Source organism: Stegodyphus dumicola, chromosome 8, assembly GCF_044657685.1.
Source record: "Stegodyphus dumicola isolate Sdum_Otavi_A_Nest chromosome 8, ASM4465768v1".
Classification (NCBI taxonomy): domain Eukaryota; kingdom Metazoa; phylum Arthropoda; class Arachnida; order Araneae; family Eresidae; genus Stegodyphus; species Stegodyphus dumicola.
The window spans coordinates 15312506-15336428 of record NC_140775.1 but is presented as its reverse complement, the minus strand read 5'-3'; the positions used below and the strand labels follow the sequence as shown (position 1 = coordinate 15336428).

General features: G+C 34.7%; 1 protein-coding gene across 3 annotated transcripts in view; it reads left to right on the top strand.

The window, feature by feature from the left end:
* LOC118182352 (teneurin-m-like) overlaps window positions 1-23923 on the top strand; it is an 828075-nt gene that overhangs the window by 635892 nt on the left and 168260 nt on the right. For 2 of the 3 annotated variants that reach the window (XM_085821598.1, XM_085821597.1), the window contains exon 7: window positions 7262-7714. In XM_085821598.1, the coding sequence (XP_085677724.1) occupies window positions 7262-7714 (453 nt within the window). Of the gene's footprint in view, window positions 1-7261; window positions 7715-14914; window positions 15157-23923 lie in introns of those variants that run through there. The other variant, XM_085821599.1, reaches the window with a different exon arrangement.

Genomic DNA, 23923 nt, shown 5'->3' with positions numbered 1-23923 from the left:
CCGTAAATCACGCAAATAGATGTTAACTTGATTAATCTAATGGCCATAATTTTAATATTTGTTTCATACGTTACTCAATTAACACAGATAAGTTCAGATAATCTTATATTAGAAAAGGGGAAAAGAAAAAAAATAATCGTATGGTGTGGACGCACTCAGCTGATTAATACTTAAATGTTTGTTGATGATTAACAATGTTTTTACACGAAATATTGTGTACGGTAAAGTTTTTTTTTTTTTTTTAATTAATTTCATGAACTGATTTATTTTGTTAACTTTATTGCTTATTGTAGAACAAAGTATGTTGTAAAATAATACAAAATAATAGATCCATTTTCCTTTAATTTTTATGGAATATTATTTATTTAATATTTGTTTAATGTTGTCGCCAAGTCTATAAAACATATATACAAGTTGCCAAATGTTGGATTTTTTCTCTACTTTTTAATTCTCTCATTCTCATTCTCATACAATTTATATCGAAGCGAGTTTCACGCTTTCGTTTATTCGATTCGGCACCTATAATTTCGGACTCCATTTATTAATTTTTAGGTATATTTGCCGTATAACGCGAACCCTTTTCTTTACGGAGATCTTTTCTCATATCTTTTGAAGTCATTCATTCGAACTATGGTATACTGAACTGACAAACAAAAGGGGAATAATAGTATGTGTATGAGGTAAAATGTTTGAAGGAGTAAATTTTGCAAAGCGGGTGTGTTGTATTCAATGCAGAGGTACACAAGAATGTTACTCTAGGGTTTCGAGAACAGAGGAACAGAATTTGGGGTAAGAATCCCCTTTCGACCCGAATGAATTCGCGAAATTAGGAGCCAGATGTTTTCACTTTCTGTAGGCTTTTGAACTGAACATCGAAGGCTTAGGTACAATGGGCCAAAAAAAGGGGGGGGACACATCTGCATCTTCCGTTCTACTGGACCGATTGACAAATTTCAAATTGCGTTTTTCATGTCTCGTAAGCGCGATTTAGGATATATAGGGTGCGGCATTAGAACTACCTTATTTTAAAAATGAATAACACAAATAGTATAAGCGATATCAGTTTAATATTTCCCAAGTTATAGAAAGACACTTAAAACTTTTTTTATTTCGGTTTTAAAATAATATCATTAAGGTGGCCTTCGTTCTGGTCAACGCATTGAGAGAGTCGAGTTTTGAAGCTTCTTTCCACTTTTACCAGCATATCAACGGGTATGTTGTCGATAGTAGCTTGAATATTATTCTTCAGTTGAGCCAGGGTTGATAGGTGTTGAGTTTTGGCGCATAACCCAGCGGTTATGATGCGCTAAGCGTAGGGTTATATATACAAACGTGGAAATACGGAAACAATCGCCAGAATCACACTAAAGTACTTCTATGCAAAATTACAGTATAACTGCGTGACATAATTGAGTATAAGAACAAAATGAAGGTATGAAATAAAAGGACAGCAATAGTTGAAATTTGAAACCTATGTTTAAAACTATTCTCTGTGTGGAAAACACTTGTCAAAAGTTGGTTTATGTTAAATGACCAGATCTAGTTAAAATTTAAATGCTATGATACATTTTGATTGCTTTTAAAAAACCTAAAGATATTAAAATGGGATTGTTCCCCAATTAAATCCATCAATGTCGGATTTGTTTTATGAAAAAAACTGTAATCTTTGAGGAATTAAAAGAGCACAATTAATTAAAATATGTTCAATGGATAAAAGAGAACTACATGAACTGCATATAGGTTCATTTCCTCCATTCAGTAAATACTGATGAGGTATTCTTGAATGACCGATACGAAGGCGAGTCCTCCTTACGATTTCTATTCAATTCCCAACACTGCACCCGGTCTTTTACACGTCTCAATTTATTGTTCACTCGAGTCTCCCATAACTTCTGTCATTTATCTAACATTCTGCTTTTGATGACCTTCTGAATATCTCTAAAGGGAATAGACTGGTGGGCACTTTCAACAGGCGACTTAGCTGCAATATCTGCTAATTCATTCCCCTTGATTCCAACGTGTCCAGGTACCCAGCAGTAAATGATGCTGTAACCCTGATGTTTCAAACTTTGATCTAGCTTAGCTACTTCCCAAACTAAAGGGGTTGTTATTATTATAGAAGATTTTCATCGACATCAGGGCACTTTTGCAATCCGTATAGATGATGTACGAGTTCGTATTTCTTGGAGTGCTGTTTAGAAATGTTCGTATATTAATATGATGTTCGTATTTCTTGGAGTGCTGTTTAGAAATATATATTAGAACATTATAGATGGCAAATATTTCTGAAGAAAAAACAGAATAGGCTTCAGGCAGCCTAAAGCTTTTCGTAGTATCACAGCACACAAATACCGATCCAACTTCAGTTGAGTCAGGGTCTTCGGCAGTTAGAGATTTCAGATAGCCCCATAAAAAGAAATCACACGGGGCTAAATCAGGCGAGCGTACTGGCCACTGACAATCGCCTCGTAAGGAAATAAGGCGTCCAGGGAAATGTTCTCAAAAAAAAAAAAAAAAAAAAAAAAAAAAAAAAAAACATGGTCCTATTCTGGACAATGCACACCAAACAGTAACACGTTCTGTATGGAGGGGCTGCTCATGAAACTCTCGGGGATTCGTGCCACTCCATTATCGTATGTTTTGCTTAATGCATGCTGCACCCGGAAAGATGAAAATGACCCTCATCGCTAAAGAACACAAGGGAATCATGACGCGTATTGTCAAGAATGGCTTTGCATGCATTTCTTCGTGACAGAAAATCGCGTGGATTAAGTTTTTGCACCAATGCCAATTTATATGGATGAAAATGCAGTACTTTGAAGTACTATTCCACGGAGAACACGCGCTCCTCTCTCGTCCACTGCATGATCGGTACTAAACCTACATACATAAAACTAGATACCGCTCTTTTCAATGAGCGTTATTACCCTTCTCGGAATAAATGTCGCTAGATGGCACGCGTTTCAAATAAGGAAGTTTCCCTTCCGCACCCTGTATATTAGATACATATATTTAGCATTGTTCTAACACAGGTATCGGACTTTTCCTGAAATAACATACCAATGTTTTTCCATATTTCGATTCTACTACTCAAATTATACTAGATATTAAGTTTTGTAAAATTTGGTGCGAAATTTACGGAGAAATTCAAAAATTTATCTTGGCGCAATTTTTTCAGTTTGCGCCAAGAATAATTCACTTGGCGATCTTCTTAATATATGGCAATCAATTTTCCTTTCCCTTCTATTATGCCCTAGGTGGAAAAAAATTCACATCGTTCCTACTCTCAAATAATTTTAGCAAACCGCATTTGATGTTTTATCGCTTTCAACAAATATGCCAAATTTCAAAACGCGCCAATATATAAATTCACGTATATCTTCGGAAATTTTGAATAAAAAACAATGTAATTTTTTGCATGTATGCTTAGAACTACGTCTACTTTAAGATGATGGTAAACATTTTACAAATTATAATTCAAAATTGTTTTTGAAAACATTATAAAAATTATTTAAAAATACAAATTTTAAAAATAAATCATACAAAAGAAGCGAGTTTTATTTGAAATGAACCTGAATTTCGAAATGTGAAAGGAAGAATCAAATACGTTTAATAAAAAAGACAGATTAATAAATATATATCAAACTCAATTAACATTGCGGAGCTAAAATTTTGAGAGCTAATTTTTTAAAAAACTTGGTAATTTGGCGTAATTTGAGTCGTAGAATTGAAATATGGAAAAACAATGGTATGTTATTTTAGAAAAAGTCCAATTTTGTGTCAAAATACCTAAATTAGATCATTATATAAATCTAATCCTATGTCGAGCTTTCGAGACATGAAAAACGTAAGTTAAATTTCGCGAATCGGTCCAGTAGAACGGAAGATATAGAACTGTCCTTTTTTACTTTTTTACTTTTTTAAAAAAATTTTTTATTACGCAGTGTACATTGCGTTTGCTTTAGTTGAAATACAACTGTCTAGTGTTCTTTTTAGGAGCAAATATGGCTCCTGCCAAACTAAACAATACGGTGCTGGTTTCAAATGCAGAATCATTCAGTTTACGAAAGAAAATGGAAATTGTGCTGCAATAAGGATATTTAATGTTGGTGAAATGTGAAGAGGAAAGAGACTTCCATCATGTGCCTGAACATGTAACGGAAGACTAACATGACGAACCTTTCATGTTATCGAATAATGAGAATTTTTAAGTTCATAAGGTATGTCATTTTTTTTTTTTTTTTCTCAATAAACGGCATTTAGGTACACGTAAAAAGTCTAATTTGTGTATACTGATTTTTTCTTTATTTTTAATCTATCATTTTTATATTCGGCATATAACGCGAACCCTAAATTTCGGTCTTAAATTGTTTTGTATTAAAAGTTTATTTTATACGGCAGAATATACGGTACTTATAATACTGCTAAATATTTCGAAGAAAAGTATCTGTGGTGTTATACACATTCACGGTAAGCAAGTTTTTTATACACTACCGATCTCAAATAATATCGTCTACTTTTAATGACGACTGAACAGTTGAATAAAGCTGCTCTGGAATTGCGAAATGAAGATTTTTATTATAGTTAACTATCAGGAGGAAACTACCTAAACAGGGATTCTAAAACTTGGTGGAAAAAAAAAACATTGTTTTTTTATTATTAGTAATTTTTATTAGTAGTGATAATGATAGTTACGATGAATTTTGTTTCCCATATAAACTTTTTTTTTTTTTTTTTGGTATGTGTGTCTGTGCGTGTGTTACGCATATCCTGTGTCAATGTTAGTTTATATTGTATTTGCTACGCACATTTTACTTAATATTGCAATTTAATAATGAAGATGATGAAAATTACTTTTTCTTTTGTTTTGTAATGTGTGTGTATAACTTTCTAAAAATAAATAAATAAGAATAAGAAAAAAGTTAATAAAATGAATTCTAAAAAAAAACAGTTTGGCAGCTATCAGATTTTATATTACGCCCAAAGGGGCGTTTTTTTTTAACGTTTTCTGTGTTACCTTTATTTATTAAATATCACGTTCTTCGCACTTAAACCATAAAATTCAATTCAACAGCTATATCGCAAAATAATTAAAAGTAGGTTGGTTATCTTTAAATTTTTCGATACAGAGTCTCGCGAACCGGAGATAAAAAAAGTTTTTTTTTCCCCTCCGTACAGTGTTGCCATTGCTCGATTTGAAATCGTTGAATTATCTAATAAAAATTCATTAAAGTTTTACGAAATATGAAAGAGACAATAAAACGAATTTCCAACGTTTCAACGGTATGACCTAGCTGCGTCAACCGAGACCTCCCCCTTTGCCTGCCGGGAGAGTATTTAACGACCTAATAAAGCGAAAAAATTTTCATCTAACCTTAGAATAAACACTACAGGGGGTCTTCACACTTTCGGAAAACCTCTCCCTTTCAAAAAGCTGAGGGTTACAATTTAATTTTACTTTTTTCGAAGCTAATAGTAGCCAACGGGAAAAGATACCGACGTTTTCTCACCGCGAAACCTTGCAGCTGTAATTCTAGCAGAATGGGATTGGACAATAAAATTTTCCCGGAATCCTATCGGTTACATTGTTCAAGTCTGCAGGAACTCTGCAGTGAAAGGTCACTGTCGCTGGATGGGCACGACTAAGGTAATCACTTTGGTACTTTCGGAAAAAAAAACATTTTACCCGCTATTATAAATTTATTGCACTGCCTGAAGAAAAAGCCTCTACCTGAAAGATATCCTCCTGGACCCAGCATTTACAGCATTCATTCCACCTCAAGCGCTCTACGAACTACGTAGCGACACACCTCACGACAGCAGGCAAACATCTTGCTCACCGCAAGCTAATCGCGGCGGTCAGCGTGCGTCAGTCGGAGCATGGCCAACTACAAGAACTTCCATTTACTTCCAACTACAACTACTTCCTGTAGTTGGCCATGCTCGGAGTCGGAGAAGAGATGTGGATTGGAGACATTTCTTTCCCAAAGTCTTACCTGCCGTCAAAGTAACGGAGAAAGACAGACATGCATTAGCATAAAAATTATCTCCTGAAACCGTGTTTCAGTTACATAAATGAAGAGCCGGAACCCTTTTATTTAGGTTTCCGGTGTGTGCGGGCTAGAATTACGATTTACCTCAGAAATTGAGAGCAATCAGAGCCGGGCTTCGATGGGATCCGGCGGAGTTTAAGCTCTGAATGACCAGTGAATTATTAACTGATACATTACCATCGCAAGATGGAAATGACATTTGATATTCAAAATTTTGAAACTAAATATCTTGGTCAAAAATATAGGTGTATGGACCCGAGGACCGTAAAAAAAGTGAATTTCGTAATTTTTATAAAATTGATTGATTTAAATTTCAGAATGCATTTTTTCCGCGTATACCGTTTTATGTTTAGATAAGAAATGTAGAAACAAACACAGGAGCTTCCTTTTGAGCTGAATTTGTAAGTAATATAGATTTAATTTCATGAATTGGCAATCGTAAATACTTTTACGTTAGAAGATCATAAACGAAATGTCTGGGGGAATTTTTTTTATATTGCTTCATGTATTTAATTTTTTAAAACCTTAATGTTCATTTTTAATAATAAGTTCCGTCGAATAATTTGGACTGCGAAAAACTGCGTAACTTTATTTTCGAAAGATTTATTGTTTGGATGCAAATGGTAACAGTGCCGCTCTTAAAACATCTTCGAAAAAAGATTGAATGTTTAAAAGCTATCTGATCCGTGTACAATGAAAAAGGAACTCTTATTAAACATAACAAAACATGTACTGTGCGAAGAACATCATCATTATAGCTCCATAATCACAAAGAGATAAAAATAATACGCTGTTGCCAGTTTCTGAAAGCTAAATTAAAATTCAAATCTAAATGTTCTTTAGGTTTCTCTGTTTGGGTGCAAACAATGGGTGCTCTTTAGTAATTCTCTGAAAGGAAAATTTATACACTGAGGGCAGCTGCATGAGATAGATAGTATGCTTTTATGCCGTTTCAATTCGCCGTTATCATTTTTCTTACTACGCATGAAGTCTAGGATCTAAAAGAGCGGAAGATCAAAACTGAGTTTAGAGTTACAGAGCGAAATCTTTTCTTTTCTGTGAACCAGTTTCGCGGAACAGAGAGCGTCGAGGGGATTTATGATTTCTCTGTGGATCAAATATTTAGACGTTTCCTTGAAAGGAAACGGATTTATTCGTCAACAAGCCTGATCCTCCTTTTAACTCTGTTCTTGCATTTTTAATTCCAGTTTCCGCCCTGGAGGAGGCATTCCCAAAGTCCAAAGACTTCACCACGCCGGATGTCGTTCGTTATTCCTCGCCTGCCGACGAGGTAGAGGGCTTCCACCCCCCTGCCAAATTCGGATCCTGGGGACAACTGCTCGGTTCGAACGCCAAGCGGCAGCAGTATTCCTCCCTCCAGGCTACTACCAACGGACCTCCCCTTTCTTCAGCCGCCACATCGACTCTTCCTCGGGTTGCCAGGCAACGGCGTCAGCAGCAGCAACAGTTATACCGAGGTGCTAGGCATCCCGCTGGCCTCAGCTCGGAAGATTCTTCTGAGGGTTCCGCATCGTCCACGTCCGACGAACAGGGCGACGAAGACGATGACGAGGACAACGACTTGGGCAACCACTCGGATGCCACCACTTGCACGGGTTCTGAGATGGCCGCCTCCAGAGGGGACCAGCAGAAAGACAGAAGTAAGAACACAAAAAATATTCAAAAATAAATACCACCTCCGACTGGCCGCTTATTTTCACGAGAAAGTGAGCATCTATATTCGGGTCATGTAGGAAGTAGGTATAGGTAGAGATATAACTGCAGAGAAACGAAAGCGCAATACCATAATCACCCTGTGATTGTTATTTGGAACAGAACCTATAGACTGTGGTACATAAAGCACAAATGTTAACTTTAATGTAAGAAACTAATTTTGAAAAATGTTCTTCCAAAAAATTTCACAGAATCTGCTATTATAAATAATTAGTAAATATAGTAATTTCATGTGTAATAAAGTAATAGGGCTGCAGAGCCATTATATTATTTTGAAGTAGGAGACATGAAAAATGAGCAATGTCCTTGCCGGGACTCGAACTAGGACCTTTTAAATACGCGCCGAGTGTGCTACCGTTACACCACGAAGGCATCTGTAAAGAGCAAGAAAATACCTTATATACAGCCCCCTTTAAAAGGCGACTGAGATTAGGGTTCCAATCGTCAAATCCTGTTGGTGACGAATTATCGTCCACCACCTTTTGGTTCGGGCTCCACTGTAGAGTCTTTAGATTTTTTTGAAACAGGAGACGTGAAAAATAAGCAGTGCCCTCGCCGGGACTTGAATATGCGCCGAGTGTGCGACCGTTACACCACGAAAGCGTGCTGGAAGGAGCGAAAAAATACCTATAAATGGCAAATAGAATTTGAAATCAGATTTAAAGATTTTTAAATTTCTTAATATTTCGGAATCTATATAGCAGGAGTGGCCAAGCTCCTTGACTGTCCGAGCCATTTTTCAAAATTTGAAATTTTTCGCGAGCTGCATGATAATTCTTTAAAATTTGGTGAATACTTGGTGACAGCACTTCTCAGTAATTCTTTGAAATGCTGGTAGTAAAAACTGATCGGTGTTTGGATTTCATAAATTTTTAAAGTGGAATAAAATGATTCACATAAATACGTTGTTCCTAATATTGAAATAATTCGACAAGCAGCCTTTTTTAATTCAGGATACTTCGATTCTGGTACAAATTCCAAAATTCAGTCATCGGCGTCGATTTATATTTTAATTGTAGAGCTTGGTCTTCTTGCATCTCTATTAATTCTAATTCTCCAGATGCTTTTTGGGTCGTAATTATATTGGGAATGGAAAACTCACCTTGAATTATGTTAATTTCAAATGGATTCAGAGAAAATTCAAGAGACGATGGACGGAAATGAAATTTGTTACAACGTTGCACTTAGTCTTTCATATTTGTTGTCTGTAATTTAAAAGACATTTTGAAACACATACGGAACGATAATAATTTTTTAAAATATAATAACACAAAAATGAAAAGGGAACTGGGGTACATTTATCGAGAGCCACAAATAATCCTTCAAAGAGCCGCAGGTTAATGTCTAACGTGTAAGAGTGAAACTGTTCCTACAGTTGCATAGAAACAGAAAATTGCTTTTTTGTGTGTGTAAAGAATGGGACAGTTCCTAAAAAAAGTTAATAAATGATCTGCGAATAATTTATGTAATTTACAGTTATTGAACAAAATGTATGTCAGTTCTGTAAGTTGATAGTAGTTTTGTAATAGTATTAATTTTTTACTGAAGCTGGGAAATATGTAGGATGTAAAGTTAGGATCTTTATGGAAATTCTCAACCCTAAAATAAGGCAAAGGAATAAGTAAGATGAGTAAGGGTTCCGGCGCCTTTATGCAAGTCGACCAGTGTTGGCCATCGTAAAAGCCATCATCTTTATGAAAAATCCCAAGCTACAATAAGCAAAGAAATCACTGAGTAAGGGTTCCGGCACCTTTATGCAAGTTAGCCAGTGTTGGCCTGGGTAAAAGAGAAAATCTTTATGGAAATTCGCAAGTTTACAATAAAGCAAAAAAATCAGTGAGTAGGGGTTCCGCACCTTTATGAAAGCCGGCCAGTGTTGACCATAGTAAAAGCCATTCAGAATTTTTACTTTAGGCAGCGCTATGTGAGTAGCGTTTTCGTTTGCCTTATAAATTAAAATTCTACTTGCATAAATATGCTGCGACTAAAGACTGCCAGTTCATTATTACATGTTGCTTATTTCCAAGTTAAAAAACTAGTCTCCGTAAAAGTGCCTATACCTTCCCATGGGACACCGTTATATAGTTATTGGAGGTGCTAAGGCAACAAGAATGACTGTATTAATCGTACATTTATAAGTTTCAATATAGAGCCCTCTTCTTCAGCTGCAGACGTGCAAATGACGAAAAGGGAAATCTATGCTCAGGTGGTAACAATGATAGGAAAGCAGTCAAGTTGCTGGTGCTACTATGTTATCGCCTGACCACAGGTTCTGTTTTGTCATTTGCACATCTACAGCTGAAGAAGGAGGTTGTGTTTTAAACCGTCGAAACTAGTGCTGCAAATCCATGACTATTACTCTGATTCTTACACCTTAACACATCCAATAATCGTTATTCGGCGTATTAGTTTAACTCAGACTCTTTATGGGCTGGCGAAAGGGGCACATACACTTTTATGGGCGTTCTAAGGCAAAATGTAATAAGGTTAAACTTGACTTACAACTAAATCCCAATCTAATCTTCTAGACTGCCGCACATATTTCGTTCCATGTTTACTAGTAACCACCACAGCACTGGATAAATATAACTATAAAAAACACCTAAATGCTTATTTTGAACTTCAAAATAATTTAATAAAATATGTTTTTGAACAGGAAACGTGATTTCAAGTATTTACAAATTATAAAAATTTTCAATTTAAATCCTAGTAAGATTACGACTAGAAAGATTTTCAATCGCAATACTCGTAGAAAGATTTTCAATCGCAGAAAAGCTTACTAAGCTGGTAGAACATCAATAATGACAGATAATCGCAGAGGAGCTTCACTATGGCTGTCTAATCTTCCCAAACTTCTCTTTCGTAAACTTAGATTATTGCTGTTACACTTACTGTAGAATCTGATTAATATGGTCTCGGTTAATATTATCATTTGGATATTATTATCCGATTGCTGAAGTCTCGTCCTGTTTTGTACGAAAACAGAGAAACTATCTCATTTATTGTGATCAACTGTTCGGTTAATATGTGTGTTAATAAGTGTTACTTATTACGTGCTGCGCCCTAGCACTACACGAAAAGGAAGGGATGCCCCGTGGATGTTTTTTATAAGGGAAACTGGTTGGTATCCACCTTACACATGGGAAAAACACGAAAACGCCCGTGCACCCAGCCCGTTCGCGGGACTGACCCCTGACCGAACTAACAGTGTTCAGCGGCTTTTACCGCTCGGACGCTGATGAGCCTATCAAAGTGTTATGGAAAAAATTTTTGCCCTGAAGTAAAATAGCCAAATAAAAAATAAAGTCGCCGAATAAGTTTAAAATGTATTATAAAAATTGACAAATGTCGCCAAGAAAGAGGTTAATTGGCCAAATACATTGATTTTGATTATAGTCAGCTATTTTAAATTACGGGGGTAAAAAAAACCTTACTTTGACGTGGATTTTCAATAACTTGATTTTGAGGAGATAAAACACAGGTCTCTCTTTTTCAGGAACAAAAAAAAAATGTGTGTATTTGAAAACATTTCCACTAAACTGAGGTTTTTTTTTGGGGGGGGGGCTAATTTTAATTTAGAAACCTGATGTAATGACCGGCGTGAACCTAATGTCATAAATATTACATTAGGTTCACGCAGGCTCTGTTCTAATAAGGGATGTTTTCTCAGTATTAAGGGTACAGTATCGGTTAAATAATTTCCAGAAACGTTACGAACCATTCATTAATAAACTTTTGCATTAAATTTTACGTAGCAGTTCATAAACAAACTTTTGCGTTTTTCTGATTAAAAATGCTGTGAAAATACCTTATTATATGCTTATAGTTGATTTATATCAAAGTTCAGAGATCCTTGCCCTGAAGTTGGAATAATTTGATGAACCAAGTTTTAATGAACTGCGGCCAAAACTATATGTAATTTAATAACACGTACAAGGAAATCATGTGTGATTTTTTGCCCTTCCTGTTCCAAAAAATTCTGAGAGATATTAAAGGTGCGCTAAAACTAAAATGTGATAGACAAGAACTCGTCATCACCAGTATATTTACAATGTAGAATTCTTAGAATTCGAATGTTTTGTAAAAGTATTGGTAATGACGAGTAATCTATTCTAATTTTTTGTAAAAATAGTGCTGATGACGAGTTTTGGAAAATAGTGGTGATGAAGAGTTTTTTGTAAAATTACTGGTGATGAAGAGGTTTGGAAAATAGTGGTGATGAAGAGTTTTTTGTAAAATTACTGGTGATGAAGAGGTTTGGAAAATAGTGGTGATGATGAATTTTTTGTAAAAGTACTGGTGATGAAGAGGTTTGGAAAATAGTGGTGATGAAGAGTTTTTTGTAAAAGTACTGGTGATGAAGAGGTTTGGAAAATAGTGGTAAAGATGAGTTTTTTGTAAAAGTACTGGTGATTTTTACAAAAATCTTTACAAAAATTCTTAAAGAGATGTTAAAGGTGCTCTAAAACTAAAATTGATAGGCAAGAACTCGTCATCACCAGTATTTGGTCGAGTTCGTGCTTTTTCCAGTCGCCCTTTGAATCTCCCGTGTCTGCTTTCGTAGAGTATGTGTTTAGCAAGTCCATCTAGTAACTGAAAATTCGTGCTTGGGAATCCCAACAGGAACACAGATAATTTTTTGCATTTTCTTCCCTGAAAAATGCTAATCTTATATTAGAAAAGGCGACGAGAAGAAAGTGTATGTGGCTTAGGTGCGCTATGTTTAGTGCTTGACAATGTTTAACAGTGTTTTTACTCGAAACAGGCCCACCAGCGGCCGAGCGGTAAAATCGCTGAACACTGGTAGTTCGGTCCGAGGTTCGAATCCCGGCTGACTTGGATGAGCGTTTTCGTGGCTTTCTCCATGTGTAGCGTGTATATGAGCCATTTTCCGTTATAAAGGTCATCCACGAAGGCATCCCTTTCCTTAGGCAGATAACCTTCTAGACTTTGCCGTAATTAAATAAACCAAACGAAAACACTTTTATCTCCAGCGCGCGAGACTGCTGCCATTCGAAAAAAATATAGGACATTTATCTTTCAATTTTAATAAACAAACTCAGATGTATAAAAGCAATGTGTTGCCGCGGCTGGAAATAAAATACTTTTATCTTACCCACGAACGGGCTGGCTGCATGGGCGTTTTCGTGGTTTTCCCCATGTGTAACGTGTATACAAGCCAGTTCCCCTTAGAAAGTCCTCCACGAAGGCATCCCTCCTCTTAGGCAGATATCCCGCGAGGCTTTGCCATAATCACACACACACACACATTACCCGAAGCATTGTGTTCAGTGAAGTTGTTGATTATTTTGTAACTTATTGCGCAAAGTTTGAGCTGCAATGCAAAATTAAACAAAATAAATAATTGATCCACCTTTGTTTAAGCTTCATTTAATATTATTTATTTATTACTAGCAGCTACGCTACCAGTCTTCGTCTGGCTTTTAAATGTGCCGCCTGAAGGAAACACCAAACGTTAAATTTAAAAACTGCGCAGAATTTTACTCTGCAGAACAACTTCACAGAAAAAAAAAAAAAAAAAATAAATAAATAAATAAATAAATAAAATTAAAAAAAAAGGGAAAAAAAAGTGTATTACGTATAACAAAATTACAATGAAATAAGCAATATTTCTTAATGCAAATATTAATTATCCTAACAAATCAATTAACCAACTTCCCGTTGCATTCTCTCAACATACGTCCAGTATCCAAGAAAAACATTTAGCTTAAAAACTGCACAGAATGATCGCCTTCATTTTTCCAAGTGGCAACAGCGCTGATTTTCAACAGTCAGCAGTCCAGTATGCAATTGAATGAAAAACTGTTGCCAAAACCACATTTATAAAAGAATGAAAGTATTCAAAATGATGCGATAAAATCGAAAAGATAAAATGAAAAAAATCTGATTCGAATTTTTAAAAAATCGCTTCGAAGTGCACTTCTCTAGATGCACGTATATACCAAACTTCGTAGCCCTGGGTCTATTAGCTTATTCGCAGCACGAACGAAAGACACACAGACTCTTTTTTTTATTATATGTAGAGATTACCCTGGAAGAGTCCATTAGTCTCGAAATGGAATTTTGCATCAATTCTCTATAAATGGCTTATACAAATTGTTGCTACCAACTATTATCGCCTTGTGTTACTTTTGAAGAAATTAAATAATAAAGAATCCACATGTATGTATGTCTCATTATGAGAAAACGACGGTACCTAAAGTCCACCAATTTTGAATAATGTAGTTCTCTACCTAAAGTCCCCCAAGTTGGAATAACGTAGTCCTCCATCCGAACATGTGTACCTGGAAGTGCGAATTTTGAATTTCGAATTCGTTTTCTTATTTATTTCATATTTTATTAAATTTTAATGAATTTTTGAGTGACAAACTCAACGATTCGAAAGCAAGCAGTGGCTATTTGAAATAAAATATTTTTAGGCCCACCAGCGGCCGAACGGTCAAGTCGCTGAATACTGGTAGTTCGGTCCGAGCTTCGAATCTCGCGAATGAACTGGCTGCATGGGCGTTTTATTGTTTACTCCCCATGTGTAACGTGTATATGAGCCATTTTCCGTTATAAAGGTCATCCACGAAGGCATCCCTTTCCTTAGGCAGATAACCTTCTAGACTCTGCCGTAATTAAATAAACCAAACGAAAACACTTTTATCTCCAGCGCGCGAGACTGCTGCCATTCGAAAAAAATATAGAACATTTATCTTTCAATTTTAATAAACAAACTCAGCTGTATAAAAGCAATGTGTTGCCGCGGCTGGAAATAAAATACTTTTATCTTACACACGTCAACCAGTTGAAATTTAATCTACCTAAGATTCTTTCAAATTTCATCTGGAAGGTTTTCGAACAATAAAATAAGCGATTTAAAAGCAATAAAATAAAATACATTTCTTTACGTCTCCTAAAATACGGTAACCCTAGTTAAAGATCAAACAGCATTTTAAGAGGGCAATTGTTAACTAATGTTTGTCGGTAGCAACTCGTATACAACCCCCGGAGCTTATTTCTTCCCGTCTCAAAATATTCCGAGCGGCTACAGCGCCACCTATGCGTGAAACCGGCGAAGTATTCATTGCTCACTTCGGCCGTTTGCCAGTTGCTATCCCAAACACCCGAGCGAGTCAACACGAGATCATTTTAGCTAGGAATATATACTTTTTGCTACTGAATCCGATTGTGTTTGTTCTAAGCTGAAGGCTGCGGGAGGAGTCAGATTCGGATGCTTAAGTTGTCTACTGGAAAATCGAACAGTTCTTTAGGATTTTGGAAATGAGTCTGTAATATTATTTTTTGCAACTCTGACGTTTGCTCTCATGTGTTAGTTATAATATCTGTCTCTGAGATGTTACAGGTAAACAATTTTGACATATTTCTTTTTACTTAATCTGTATTATGATTTTTAATGTTTTGAGGTGTAATTGTTTTCCCTTTCGCGATAAATAGACTTTGTTGCTAATTGACTATGCTTAAGACTCTCTATTTCAATCATAAAATTGCAGTTCTGAAAATAGCACGAAGTTAATCATTTAAAAAGTTCTTTTACTTTGATTTCTTGTGACAAACATTTTGCAACAGTTTTTTTTTAAATATTTTTATGAGTATCGTGAATAAAACAAAATTTTCGCTTTATATTAAGCCGATTGTAGACTTTACTTTTTTTTTTTTTTTTTTTCGTGTTTTCGGCTGCATGGAGAATAAATCCTAATAATAAAATTATTATGGAATTTTGTAGTAACGTATACATCAAGCATCTCTAGATATTTATGTTTTTAATTTTTTTCGCATACTAAGATACGTTTTTAATACTTTAATGTATTTTTATACACTAAATGTAACTAATGTACTATTTATATTATTATACAATTTGAAAAAAGATGTGTAAACAAACGTTGGAGCTTTAAAAGGTTGAAAGTATTTTAGAACTGAATTTTAATGCAATTCCACAGTAATCATTTGGTTTTAATGAAATGGCAACAGTAGATATTTTTATTTAATAAAGGTGCAAAAATATTTTTATGATTTTAATATTTTTACAGCTTTTTGTATGTTTTAAATTTCAAGTCATAAATATTTTTTTCGAGGTGTTAGTTAAACAAAATAATGCAGCTCATTGCATTCCTCTCCACAATGCTTGGAATATCTCTTCAGGGAAAATTTTCATTTTAAATTGTCACGTTTCTTTCTAATTTTGTAGATCTTACAAACTAATGCTGTTTAATGTTGTTTAGATTCCCGCATAAGTTGTAGTAAAAATAACAGTTCTTTGGTGATCTGGAGCACGAACGTTATAGCTTATACATCTGAAAATGTAAATCGTTAAAGTTATTAAGAACGAAGCGAAATATCACGCTTCTTAACAACGATGCAAAAACAGCAAAATTGCTGTGTTTTAGCATTACTGAAATAAATAGTCAAATATGAAATGCAATGAGTTTTAAACCTGTCAAGAAATCACGAACATGTTGATATCGATCCAAATTTTAAAAAAAAGCTCCGAATAATGAGGAAAATAGCTTAGGAAATGATTGAGTAGAATTCGTGGAGAAATCGGACATTTTTGTCCGTCAGGTTGCTCGAAAAGTGAAGGTATCAAAATCAACTATTCATCGAATTAACGATGTTTTATTATTTAAAAAAACTTGTCCAAAACACAAAATACGTGAAAAAAATTCCAGCACAAATTTATAAGAAATTGATTTCATCGAAAAGCTGACAAAAACTCGCCATAAATGATGAATCGTATTTTTACAGAGACTATTCGCACATTTTCTAGACGATTTTGATTGTATTGAGTAAAATATTTACCTAAAATTTTTGTATTTTAAATTCCCTATCAACAATCGTAAATTGTTTTGAAAAACTTTATTTCGATTCCTTGAACCATGTTTTAAGATTCCCTCCTCCTGCTCTTTGATGTTAATAAATGGATCCCCTTTTATTACAGTCACTTAAATACACCCAAAATTCATCTATTGTGACAACATTTTTCCATTTTTGTCCGGATATATGTTTCGCATAAAGGATTCCGCAAAGCGTTCTGCGTTAGGCGTTATATCGTGGATAAAGACGACGTACAACATGTGTTTTCGCCGTTTTAAGATTCAAATCAGCATTATTCACTTTGTTTACCGTTGACACTGAACATTTTAATGATTCTGAAACTTTCCTTTGACTTGGCAGATTTCTTTTAACATTGAGGATCTTACCCTCGCAAAATTCGAAACATTTTTTAATTGGATATGCATTTAGAACAATGTTTTTCACTGGAAGGGAAACTTTGACATTTTTTTCTTTCTTATTGACAACGTTACCTATTGTAGCTTTAAATATCGAAAGACCATGGCTTTCACGGCGTTATTTAATAACTAGATGTGAATAATTTTCTTCGGAAAAAGCACAAACATAGCTTTCCATCCATTACTTCTTTAAAAGCGCCATTTTGTACGAAAACAAATACAAATCTGTCAAGTAGCAGACGATAATTTATTCTTTCAAAAATATAGTTGCAGTTTAAAAAAATTCCAAGCAAACTGTTTTTTTTAATAGCAAAGCTAAATTGTGTAAAAAAACGTGCGAACAACCGCCTCTATTTACTAGGTGATCCGAAAGTCACGCACAACGAAATTAAAAAAAAATTATTGAAATTCTAAAGTGGATGCTAATGGTAAATTATTTCAACGGATGGCACTTCTATGCTGTTATAAGTAATATATCACTTGGAATATCAATTGCTGTTTCTGCTGTTAGCTTGAAAGAAAGAAAAAAGAAACCTTTCGTTTCGGCCCAAAGGTAAAGATGAATTTTTTCCGAATAGAAAGAATTTTTGTGATGGAGCATTATTTCGCAACATCTATTCTTACGAAGGAGTTGTTGAAGCATTAAAGAGACCTTCCTAAATATTCGTGAACCTAACAAGATTTTCTTGTTGTTTAGTAACCAACCTGGTTTCGAAAAACTGGAAGCTTTCACCATAAGAAATAAAGTGGCCGTCGGACGTCTCTTCTGAGTTCGGGCAAAATGAACAAAGTTGAAAATAAAGATAAAATGTTGCAATCATGAACAAAAAGTGGAAGAAAGATAGTATCGGAATCAAATTTTTGCGTTGCAGAATTATGCGGCATCATAAAAATTCCTTCCTAAAGGAATTCCTAAAGGAATTCCTAAAGGTTGCTTTAGAAAAACTTGTTTCTGTCTTGAAGCAAACAAATGATTTTTAGAGCTAACAGCATAAACTGCAGCTGAAATTTTATTTAACCGTGATATATTACTTTTAACGGTATAGCAGTATCATCCTTTGAAACTGTTTCCCATTTATATCCACTTTAGAATTGGTGGAACTGAGTATTATCATTCAAATATATTGAACTTTGTCAATTGTACACTTCAGGCTAAAGCTTAAAGATTAAGCATTAGCCTGAAGTGTACAGGGAATCTTCCGAAGAAGAGGTATTCCTTCGAGGAGAACTTTCTAAGAGAAATTTTCTCTTTTCTACATATAGAAAATTACGAAAAATTCCAATGCAGCCTGCCTATTCGCCGGCTTGGAACTCGGATCAAACTGCTAGTTTTCATCTGAACAACTCGTTCTCTGGTAAGACGATAAAGCCTAACGGGGAGGTTAGGCTGTTTGAATATAGCGAAGTCACGAGGGTTGTCTGCCAAAGAGGAGGCATACCTTCGTGGAGAATTTTCTGAGGGAGTTGGCTTGTGTTCACATTACACATAGGATGATCCACGAAAACTAACCATGCAGCTAGCCCGTTCGCCTGGGATTGAACCCAAACCAGGTCGAACTACCAGTCCCTCCGTGGTCTTAAAAACAAATGTAGTGGCGGACTTAAAAATTGGCGAGAAAATTAATGGTATGGCACGCTATAGACGAAGAGAACATTGATTTTTAAATTAGTTCCTTTTCCGGAAACATTAAAGAATTCCAAATATTTGAATAAGAGCATTAAAAAAAATGTTTAATTTATTTAATTAAACTGAAAAATAATTTGTTTTGGTTGGACTTAATTATCGGCTATTATGCAAAAGCTATTGTCTGCCATCTGAAAGCCGCAAAATTGATTTTGTGTTTAAATGGAATAATCTCCCCAACGTATTTCAAACTATCAAAAAGTATCAAAATGTTTGCTGTCTTAATTAAAAGTGAGTACTATAATAAATAAATAAAAGAACTTAAAAATAATTCATTCAGTTCAAAAGAATTCAGCTGGAATATTAATGCTTATTTCTAAAAAAAACAATAAAAGCATACGTGAAGAGATAGAACACATTTTCGTAAGATACGTAAAAATCTCTACTTAAATGAATTTAAATAGTGATTTAAAAGTGCATGCCGAGGGTAAAAAAAAAAAAAAAAAAAAAGTTGAATTATAGTCTAAAGTAAGTTTTAGTTTTATAAAGCATACTGTAACTTAAATATACCTCATTAATTATCTGAGGCGTTCTTTATACTCCGTTTTTCGTTACCCAAAAGGGCTATTAGTCTCGGAATGGTATTTTGCGTCGAATCACTTTAAATCCATCGTTTCACTTTTCATTCTAGTCTGTTGCCATTCCGCAAAATGTAAGATATTTATCTTTCATACTGAATGTGTCTTTTGTGGATTAACAAACTAAGCTATTTGAAAGCAATAGATGCAGTTCGTAAGCATAAACTTTTGAATCGGATGATTTAAATAACAACAGTGCATTTAATTCATGATCTGCGTAATTAAACATATTCAGTGTTTTCATATTCAGTTTATATATATTTTTATTATTTAATTCACATTTTGTAAAACTTTAATGAATTTTTAATTAACAAACTGAAAGATTTGAAAGCGAGAAGTGGCAACACTGTAGGGAATAAAACATTATTTATCTCCAATGCACGAGACTGTCTATCAGAAATTCTAACGGTATGCTCTTTTTAAATATTTTGTGGTTTTACCGTTGAATTTAAATTTTATGTGGCGTACGTGCGAAGAACGTAATATTTATTAAATTAACACACAAAACGTTAATAATAAAAAGATTAAAAAAAAGTGTCTTTAAGCCATCTTACTAAGAAAACTGAACACTGATAAGATAAAATGAGAAAAGACTGAAAAACTGAAAAGAAAGTTATGCCGACACTGAACACTGTATCGGGAATTCTAAGCATATGGTGCTATCCTGTTTTTAAAATTGTAGTTTTTCTGTTGAATTGTATATGGCGTAAGCGCAAAGAGAACGGTGCTTAATTATAAAGCTAAAAAGACAAAAAAAAAAAAAAAAAAAAAGGGGGGGGGCGTTAACAGGATAAGCTCGGTGAAAGCGTAAAAAACCTTAACATACCCTTTTGGGCGACAGTTAAAATCTGAACTCTTTCAGATTCTTTTTTCTTCCCCGCCCCTCTAATTTTGAAACAAATCTCATTAAAAATGTGTACTGTGGGGCTTGTTTTCCTTCTCCAGAATAAATCGGTGGAGGTTTTGCTTATTATCTGTTAACTACTGAAATCTTATCTCGCGAGTATACCCCAAGTCCTTTCAATTCTGCTCGAGCAACGAAGTGTCGAAAATCGCATTCTTCCCACGTTTAGTACTGAACATCTGAAGTGTAGGGTCCAAAGGAATGTTTATTTTGGGCTCATTCCGGAGCTATAGGGTTGTTTATTGTTGGTGGTCATTAACCCTCTCTGGGTAGGTCAAAGTTCCTAACTTTGTTGAAGCTGTTCGCTGTTACGAAAGAATACAATGGATTTTATGAATTCTTACGGACCGCTACCCAAGTTCATGTATGCAAGGTTTCGTGTGCGTCTAGGCAAATGTTTATAAACTATTTAAAATACGTAAAATTTTAATAATCTTTTTTTGGAAGATTTAGGTTTTTAAAATACGAAAATATTCAGGAATAAATTTTTAAATTTCGCTTGTTAGTTTTTTTAATTATAGAAAGAAAAAATATGATGATTGTTATGAGTCCAGCTAGTTAGATATGTTGTGATTTAAATACATTTTTATTTCAATCAATCAAATTAAAAAGGTCTAAAAAATTGTAAGTTTTCAGATTTAATATTATGCCCAAAAGGGCTTTTTTAACTTTTTTTGTGTTAATTTTATTTATTAAATATCACGTTCTTCGCACTTAAACCATAAAATTCAGTTCAACAGCAATATCACAAAATATTTAAAAGAGCATATATGTAGAATTTCCGATGCACAGTTTCGCACGCTGGAGATAAAAAATGTTTTCTTTCCCCCCGTACAGTGTTGCCATTACTCGCTTTGAAATCGTTGAGTTTGTTTATCAAAAAGTCGTTAAAGTTTTACAAAATATAAAATAGATAATAAAACAAATTAAAAATTCGGGCTTCAAGGTGCCCGTGTCTGGTTGGAAGACTACGTCATTCAAAATTCGATAGCTCTAGGTACCGTTGTTTCTTCACAATGCGAGAAACGTTCATGCAAATTCTTCATTATTTAGTTTCTTTAAATACAATACAGGGCGATAATATTGGGTGGCAACAGTCTGAAATGGGAATGGACGCAAAGGCCATTTTGAAATTAATAACCGCTCTGGGCTAATGCTCTTTGAACTAAAAATATTCTTTAAGAGCTACGCTTATTGCTCGGTTTGTAAGTAATAAGAGATAGATTAAATTTGAAAGTTAAATACCGTACAGATTACTGAATGGCAACATGCTGGCTCATGAAAGATAAAAATATTTTATTTCCGTGAGTGGCAACACTTGTCTTTTAAATAGTCGAGACTGTTCATTAAAAGTTGATAAATAACCCTTCTCCCCCCCCCCTTTTTTTTTTTTTTTTTTTTGTGTAGTTAACTGTTTGAATTTTGGACTTCCGAAAATTAACAATAAAAAGAAAAAGAAAACTTCATTTGGTAAAAATGGAAGAATGTGTAGTGTTAGGTCTTAAATTGAAGAGGAAATTCGCATTCTATATGAGCTACTTCACATGACTAAAACATCAGCTGTTCTTAAAAAAGAGCGGAAGATAAGAATATGAGTTTATAAATATAACTCGATGTGTAGTTTTAGTAGAAAATCTTAGAGCAAATTAGCAATACTTATGTAGGATATTTCTTGGAATGAGCGTAATAATTCTTAAAATGAAGCAATTTGTATCAGTCGAAAGTCCTAAAAGTCCACTAAACAAAATTCGTGAAAAATCAGCTGACAAAAAATTCGTATTTGAAGACTTCAGAAGTCTAACACTTTGAAGAATGGCTTACCGTTAGCATTTTCATAATATTAAAAATTAAATAAACTGTATTTAACATATTATAAAGACGGGTTAAAAAATTCTAACTTGATATTTCTGTTCGACTTTCAGTTTAAAACTAAACAGACACTGCTGGTTTCAGAGTGAATTTCAAGGAATTCACCCATCCGTTTAAAACTAGCTGATGGTTTGTTTTAACAATTTAAAATTAAATAATTTGAATGGTCTAAAACTAAACAGGTGTGAATGTAACTCATCAACCATAAAACTAAACTCATCGGTTGTTTAAATAGTTTAAAATTAAACAAAACCATAAAACAGTTTAATATTAAACAGGCCACACTGGTATTTCAAGGAATCCACTCATTAGGGACAAGCAGTAAAATCACTGAACAGGGGTATTTCGATTCGGTTTCAGATTCCAGCGAACGTGTTGGCTGCATGGAAGTTTTCTTTGTTTTTCTCATGTGTAATGTAAATATTGTTGAGCGCATACGGGTTCTTAATAGATTGAATGCACACTGACCGATAATAGCTTGATAAAATTTACTTTACTAAAAGAAGCACTTCACAATTCTGGAACTTTCCACAAAAATACTCGTAGGACTCTTTACAGTATTACAGAGTACAATTAGCAGTTGCACACGAGCGTTAAACACAAAGTAATGCAAAGTGCATTCATTACATTGTGGCAGAGAGCCTTCCCTTAGGCAGAGAGCCTTCGTGTGCTTTGCCATAATCTAATCCCAAAAAACTCCAAGGTTTAAATCCTGCATTTAAAACCGAACTGTCTAAAACAGATATATCAAACAGTTAAAAACAATTCACCTTATAGAAGTAACCCGTATTTCTGAGACAATAAATAAACATTTGTGTTAAGCATAATTTTTCTAACACCACCATCTCCATAGAAGATCAAAACCATTAAACAACTTGGAGACTTTTATTAGTGACATATTTGGAATCTGTGTTTGTTTAATGCCTTTCCAAGCCGTCGGTCTATTTCAACACCTTTTCCGTAATTCAATTTTCAATTCGTCGTCTGCAAGCTATCTACAATTCAAGGACACGGGTCGTTGCAGGATTGTTATTAAATTGAACGAAACATCTTTTCAAATGCGAACAATCCTTGTATCCGACCGTGCATGTGCAGAGGGGTGTGTATGTGTATATATCTTTGACTCGTTCCTGATCCTATTCAGGGGATTAGCGCGAGCTGTGTGCTGTGATTCAAATCTTTCCTCCCTCCGCTTTACGAGGCTGCTAATCGCCGACTTAATCGGATTTGCTAGCTGCATGGAGAAATTCCCTCGCTTTTCCTTTGTCGAGCCCGCATCCCGCGAACTCGCAGGGAACTGTGGGAAGGTGAGGAGGAGGATTCCATATTCTATATTTGTTTGTTCTCCTTCCACTGAATGGAACTCTGTGTCTCGTTCTCCCTCTCACCGGCAATGTGATTGAGACATTTAGTGAACTGGTTGTGCTCCTGATGAATAAGCAGAAAAGAACCACTATGAAAATTTTCAAGAAAGAGTGTCTTTGCTCTTAGATCAGTGGTCACTAAACTGCGTTTTATGGAACCCTGGAACTCCACGTGGAACTTCTCTAAGAATTTCGAAAATCAAAATCAAGATTCGAAAAAATTCTTTAATACCAGACAGCGGGGAAATTAAAATATTAGTATGTTGTGTTCTTGATGGAATGCCGACAGTGGCATATCTCCTTAGATCAGCAGCCTTCATGTTTCAGAGAACCTCGGGGCTCCATGTAATTCCTGTAGGCCGGCGTCTCCCAGACTGTTCCCGGAATACTAGTCTTCTGCAAACAGACACTAAACAGTTCCTCGAAAAATTATGAAACTGAATTTAAACAACAACGAAACATTGTGTTCTTTTATGTATTTAA